General features: G+C 28.3%; 2 protein-coding genes across 2 annotated transcripts in view; both read left to right on the forward strand.

Annotated features, from left to right (window-relative positions):
* The window catches only part of LOC108752386, a 7068-nt gene extending 4047 nt beyond the window's left edge, over positions 1-3021 (forward strand). The window contains 4 exon segments of the mRNA XM_018493188.1: positions 1015-1274; positions 1669-1888; positions 2531-2942; positions 2945-3021. Coding sequence (XP_018348690.1) covers positions 1015-1274; positions 1669-1888; positions 2531-2942; positions 2945-3021 — 969 coding nt within the window.
* A 3942-nt stretch (positions 3022-6963) lies between these two features.
* LOC108752439 (protein jagged-1-like) overlaps positions 6964-7410 on the forward strand; it is a 5163-nt gene continuing 4716 nt past the window's right edge. The window contains exon 1 of the mRNA XM_018493251.1: positions 6964-7120. Coding sequence (XP_018348753.1) covers positions 6978-7120 — 143 coding nt within the window. The 5' untranslated portion in view covers positions 6964-6977. The remainder of the gene's footprint in view (positions 7121-7410) is intronic.

Here is a 7410-nt window from a genome sequence, read left to right on the forward strand (position 1 = left end):
TATATATATATATATGTTGACGAGTTTAACGAAATGTAAAAATTTTATAAAATATATGAAAAAACTAACTGTATCTATTGCATAATATATATATTATGTAGTAGATACACTTAATTCTTTCATATATTTTATTTAATCTGTCTATTTTTACAAACATATCTATTATATTTTGTTCATATTTTACTCCTCCTTTTTTAATTAATTAATTGTAAAATATTATTGTAACAAATACTAAATGTATAAAAATATTTAGAATACAATAAAAATATGAAACTAATATATAGTTAAATATTTTTACATTATTCTTAATATTTTTATATAATATTTGTTGTAATAAAAATATAAATAATATAATATATAATCGAGTGGAATTTGAAAGACACTATTCGTATCACAGCTATATCTTTTTTTAAAATCTTTTCGAAACGGATTTACGCGCAGTTTCAGATCGTCATCTTTGATCGCGGCTTCGAGTTTCCGAACCTTTTACATGTGCGCAGGTAACTTAGGTCGATCTTTCTCGTCCTTCATTACGCCTCGGGGCAAAAGGGCTAGCATCCAAGCGCGAGGAAAATCTCGATTGTCGTTGAGGATAACTTTCAATTCTATGGGGAAAAAAAGGACGATCTCACACAATAAAGATAAAGTATAGTAGAGGACAAAATCCTTGAAAACGGCTACCTGTCAGTTTTTCAAGGAGATCCAATGTATGGATAATGTCAGCTCTAGTAAAAACAACTGGTTTTTTCCAATATTTAGGGAAAAAATTATCTATTTCTTGTTATTTATCTTTTTTAATTTTAATTATCCTACAAAAAATTAAGATTTATTAAATGTTATATAATCACACAAAGTAATTGATTCGGTAATCGATAGAAACAAATTCAATTAATATATATTTATAAAACTTTATTATTATCTCACATATAAACTGATGTCATAATGTATAATATAAATACAATCCTTATGCACTTCTTTTGTAATCTTATAATATAATATATCTTTCTGTTTCAGATTCAAGGTTGCAAAACTGCGTATACGTTTTATCAAACACGCGGTATGGAGGAAGACAAATATGAGCCGACCAAATTACCAGCTCCTGAAGAAAATAAAACTTTCCATATAAATAACTATGACATTGCCGTAATAATGCAAAAAAATGAGAAAGGAGTATGGGAAGAAGAAAATTATTTCTACGCAAAGCAGCAGCCTGCAATGATACCTGGCGGCTGGATCATCGTCGTCACGGATGATGGCGTGGTCAAACACTACAGGTATTTTGTCTTCTTTAATGCGATCATTACGATATTTTTACAAAGAGGAAAAAGAAGAATATAAATAATATAATAAGAAGATAATTCCAAATGAAAATACAAAAAGTCTAAACAAAGATAAATTTTATACTTGACAGAAACGTTTCAAAGCAGTTAGAGCCTAAAGGTTTAATATTCACAACATAAAATAAAAAACAATATATTGTCTCATTTATTGCGATTATTATTAATCGTTGTTTGTGATGAGTTCGTTTCAAAGAAATACGAATATTATAATCAAAACAGCATTTCTTTCAAAAATTACTTTCGTTATTTTTATATAATATAAGATACCTTTAAACTTCCTTTCTCTTATTTCTATTTATTATTGATAAAATCATTATCATTATTATAGTTGGGATAAGTGGTGGCCAAAACTACAATTACTCAAAGCCGGTGGTCCTCTCTATCAGGCCTATATCACATGGGAGGATTGGCAAATTCAACTGAAGGATCAACGCGAAAGGATTACCTCAAATTACTTTAAGCGTCAGTCCGTGAAAGAGAAACAGAATAAATCGTCTTTCGTCGTTACCTGGCAGCAGGAGACGGGAGACGGTATTATGGGCAACCAGGTAATTAAATGTTTCACAAGAATTCGAACTTGATGTAATTTCAACCTCTTTGCGATTGTTTTGAGAAACACAAAGTACTTTTAAATAAACTCAAATCCTTTACAATTAGTTAAAGAAATAAAAAAGTTTTATCAAATTAGAATTAAGTTTCTTACAAATATCATTTAGTCTTACTACAATAGTCTTACTACAATAGTCTTCTCCATCTGTATTTCGCTTTCATATATTTAAAATTTTCAGTAAAATGATATTTTTCTGACAATATATAATATTATACTTAAATTTCAAAAAGTAGAAATTTAACTAAACAAAGTTCTTAATAAAAAAGAAGTATTAGTAGTGAAATAATAAAATAATAAAAGTTGAGACAGCAATATTTCAGTAATAACATTAAAATTTATTTTAGACATTAAAATTTATTTTAAATATATATTGTTTCTTCCCAATAAATATCTCGTGCATTTTTAAATATATATTTATAAATCTTGTTTAGATTGAATATTGAATTGAAGATTGAATTTTGCGAACAAATAAAACTATACTTTCGATATAAGTAATGTCAAAACCTAAATAAAAATCAGATATTTAAAATAATTCGAATTCGTGCATGTATAATATTGAAACTTGTTTCTATCCTTACAGGTAACAGACAGCGAATCGGCACAGATTTCCTTGCCGTGCGGTAAATATTTGGTCAGAATAGCCACCAACGACGGTCCCGGTAGTTACCCGATCGTTGTCGACACTGGCGACTGCAAAAGTCCCAAAATATCAATCTGGGACCTATATAAGTACATCAATGATCCGAAAAATTTGATATTTATATTCTTAATGGTGGTACTCTTCTGTTCTATTCCTATTATATATTTATTTAGACGAAATCGAATAAAGAATGGAAAAAAGAATAAGATGGAGGAGGGCTTGACGAAGTCGGAGAAGATAAAGGAGAAAATCCTGAAGCAGCAATTGCAAAATAAACTAATGGATCGAGTGCAGACTAGCTTGGAACACAGATACCATAATCACTCTACAGACAATCTACTGTGGGTCAACCAAGTGTTAACACTAGTATAAAAGCACAAAATGCGAATGCGAGCACGCAAAATAGAAGAGAGAAAGCAAACGTGATTTAGAAAAGCTAGATAATCTTCTAACAAATTTGATAGAACTTTTTTTCTTGCTTAACTTAGCAAGAATAACTCAGGGACTTTACTTGCTCTCATGAGAGAGCGTGGTCTTCCGTTTTCAACAGCATACACGATGAAGGGTGAATCGGATATCATCTGTTTTGTTGCTAGGAAGGCAAACAAATCACCTTGACATTCCTTGACACACACTATCTATTGTATATTATATCATATTTATCAAAAATTTGACAACAAAAATTTTTAAGAAAATCTTTTACATTTTATAAAAATGACCAACAGATAAATATAATAGAATTTATAATTCTTTAAAAAATCACAAATTAAGACCATTTATTTTTATTTATAGAATAAAGTAAATTGTAAATTTCATGATAAATAGTTTGAGATTCAGTAAATATATTTTTAAAACTAATTGGCACACACTATATATGTTTTCGGAACAATTTTATATAAAAGAGAAAAATATTACTATAAAATTTGTTAGATCACATTATTATTGATATTACATTTATTTATTAATATTAAACTAAATCTTAAGAGTAGCAGTTTTCTCTTTAAGCGAAATTGTCAATAAAAGAGATAAAATATATAAATGCAAGTGCATACGTTGAGAACATTATTGATTCATATGCTATTAAATTGTTTAATAGTATTTTTGTAAATATTTTGTTATAAATAATTGTGTGTGCGAAGACAAAGGATGTTGGAAGATCAAATGTACAAAGTGAACTTAGTATTATAAGATATACGAATAATGAATAAGAAAATAGCGATGTTAGTTAAAATTTTACGAACTCTTGGACATCTTTTTTACATAATGGGGTACATAAACATATGAACGCTGTTCTAGCTCAATGCAATGCAACAAATAGACTGAATTCTAAGAGTTCCTATAGCCGAAAATTGACAAGCAGCGTTGAACTCCAAATATTTATTTGTAAATACATAGCTGCAGTCTTGTATAATATTTGTATTATATTATAATTCGTAACTAAATAAATATACGTTCAAGATCAAAAATTCTTCTTCATTTTATGTTACATATTCTTTTACATAGGATCTGTTAGCAGTACATTTTATTAATATAAAAAAATAATGATCTAATAGCGCTCTCTCTCTCTCTCTCTCTCTCTCTCTCTCTCTCTCTATTTCTACAGTTCCTTATAAAAATAAAAAAAGTTTTGCATTTTTTTATATTAAAAAACAAACAATGAAAATATGATGTGTTATTTCGTGAATTTAGCACGATATTTTCCCTTCTAAAATACAAGAAAACAATGAATTACTACTTTTGATAACAATTCTTATTAGTACTATTCGAATTCTACCAATATATATAATTTAACAAAAATTCCAATAATTATCATTCCAACAATTACTTTTTATACACTTTAAATATAGAAGCTTGAAGAAAAAGTATCTCATGCTGTTTTCTATAAAATATATAAAATATATATTTATTTAAAATATATAAAAAATAATAACTGTTTTGAAATTATATACCGACGCCTGAGCCGTAGAAGGTGCTATATCGAAAAAAACATGAAGAAAGGTTTATGTCAAGAAATGAATGAAAAGTGGTCTATTTCGCGTAAGTCGTGAAGACCGGTCTATGTCGGAACGCATACGAAGTATGGTTTATATCATGAAAGTGAGAAGAACGATTCAAGCCGCATGAAATTAGAAGGGTCCATATAGCGCAATATTCACTACTCATAAATTACACAAATTTAGTTACGCAAAATTAAATAATATATGAATAAATGAATACAAGAAACAGGATTGCGAATCAAGATAATTCCCGTTTTCAGTCATACCACTATAAAATTTATGAGAAGAAAATATATTGTGCTATATAACTTCTTCTTTAATTTCATGCGACTTGAACCGTTCTTCTTGCTTTCTCGTACCGTATTTTGTATGTGTACCGACATAGACCGATCTTCACGCCTTGTGCAAAATAGACCGCTTTTTATTCATTTCTTGACATAGATCTTTCTTCATATTTTTCTCGATATAGCTTCTACAGCTCAGGCATCGATACATTGATTTTCAAATTATATATAGGGTAATATTATTTCCGACATTCAAAAAACATATATCAATATAACACTATTAAAGATAACAAAAATTAAAGTATGCTTTTTGCATTTTAAAGATCACCTAATCTTACCTAATCTTACTCTATTGGTAGAATTCGAGTAATACTAATAAAACATTCGAATAGTAGGAAGGACCAGGGCCGGTTGTCACAGTTTTTGATTAGTAGATTTTAAAAAAAAGTGGATGCCTGATTTTGAAATATTATATACGTTATAATATACCTACATTCTTTAGGTATTAAAAACATATTACTTGTGAATTCATCATATCGTAAAAATAAGTTATTTAGTTATTGTAAAAATAAAGCTGTGAAAATGTGACAATTAACTTCGTGTTCTGATACGTTAAGATTGGCAATAGCATATTTATTATGGACAATACATATAAAAAAATATAATTTTTATTTTAATGTCAGTTCTATATTTTAAAAAATAATAGTAATTATAGTATTAATACAAATAAAATAAGTATTTTAATTATAAAATATGTAATTTACTTTTGTACCGTAGTTTCTATATGAAAAATAAAAAAACATATAAATCTATATGAAATATAATATATTTGTAAGTATATTCTTCGAAATTGTATTCTCTCTAAAGATATTAAAATTAATTGTCACCTAACCTTGTCTCATTTTGATCAATTTGCCCCATATAGCAATTTTTAATAAAAAAGATTGTATTTATTAACTTTGTCAGGATAATGATTAATTAATTGTAGCACAGATCTTCTAAAACATATTATCTATGAATACAGAGATATTGCGATTAATAATGCCAAAGACTTGTCGGGCAACAATATTATACTTGTAGATGATAAGAAAAATACTCACCAACTTCATGTTCTTAAAAACCGTAAATAAAATAATACATACAATGCTTATGGTGCAAATCATTTTACATGACAAATTAAAATTATATCAGCAATCTACAGTAAAAAAAGTCATTTTCTGTTCTGTTTGAGTTATAAGTATTTTGACAATCAACCTGGTATGATTAACCAGTCCCAGTCTCCCTTACTGTATTAAAAATAATATTTATCGTTTTCTTTAGAAAAAAAAGTATGCTAGATTTGCAAAGTTAGTACAGCATATTTTCATTTTTAGTTTTTTTAGTATAATGCTTTTTTATTTTTATAAGGAAACCATGTAGAACCATGGAGAGAGGGAGAGAGGGGAGAGAGAGAGAGAGAGAGAGAGAGAGAGAGAGAGATACTGAAACTGTCATTATTCTTTTTATATTAATAGAATGTCGTTCTAATTTTACAGATCCATAAACCAAGATATGTGTGAAGTTAGTATTTCATCTTTTTGCATCGCAAATTTTAACGCAAGTTTCATTTATATTTACCTTCAATAGTTCCATAGAGTTTAGAAATAGTTCTGTGTTTTAACTAAAATTATTAATTTAACTAATTTAACTAAAAAAATAACATTTGAAAATTTGAGCTGCTAACTTTCTGTAATATTTCATAAATTTGAAAAAATTAATTTATCGAAAAAACAAGACTCAAATAAAAAACTATTTATAAATAATTATATTGTATATAGCTGGCTCGGAGAAGTATTTTAGAAGACTCTCCTTAGATTTTCGAAATAATTTTTTGCCTTTCTCTCTACTTTCTTCAGCCTCGCTTCTCATCCACAGGGGGTATTGAACTCGAATGACGCGATGAGTTTGTAAAAAAGTCAGAGCTGTACCAGGCGAACGTACGTTACTTACGATACATGCACACACGCACGTGAAAAGTATGCCGTGACCTCGAACAAGGTTCCGTTATCCTAAGCTTCGCCTTGAACGTCTTCGTCCTTCCAGTCTTGACTCGGAAGTCAAGCCACGATGATGATACCACTGCTATTTGTCACCTTTCTGGTCAACTTTCCTCATCAACTTGCACAATCGAACTCGAACAATGGATTAATCAGGATTGCTGCAGTGTTAGGAGCCTCCGTGTTGCCCGTCGGACTAGCCGCCGGGCCCAGGTATCGTAAATCACGAGCATAGATCTGCTTAATTCGCAAGTAGTTCATTTAAAAACAATGGCTAATCCTAAATAATTTTTTTATATAGAACCTAATATATATGTATATATTTGTGTATAATTATGTTATATATAATTATACATTATTTGATTATATATATAATTCAAATTCATATTTTATAATTAAAAATTTTTCGAATATTGAAAAATTAATTTGTCCGCACTGTATACCTATTATGTCTATATATTACAAACTTGTACTTTTACAAAAATATTTACAAAAATAAACTT

Source organism: Trachymyrmex septentrionalis, unplaced genomic scaffold (genome assembly GCF_001594115.1).
Source record: "Trachymyrmex septentrionalis isolate Tsep2-gDNA-1 unplaced genomic scaffold, Tsep1.0 scaffold60, whole genome shotgun sequence".
NCBI lineage: Eukaryota > Metazoa > Arthropoda > Insecta > Hymenoptera > Formicidae > Trachymyrmex > Trachymyrmex septentrionalis.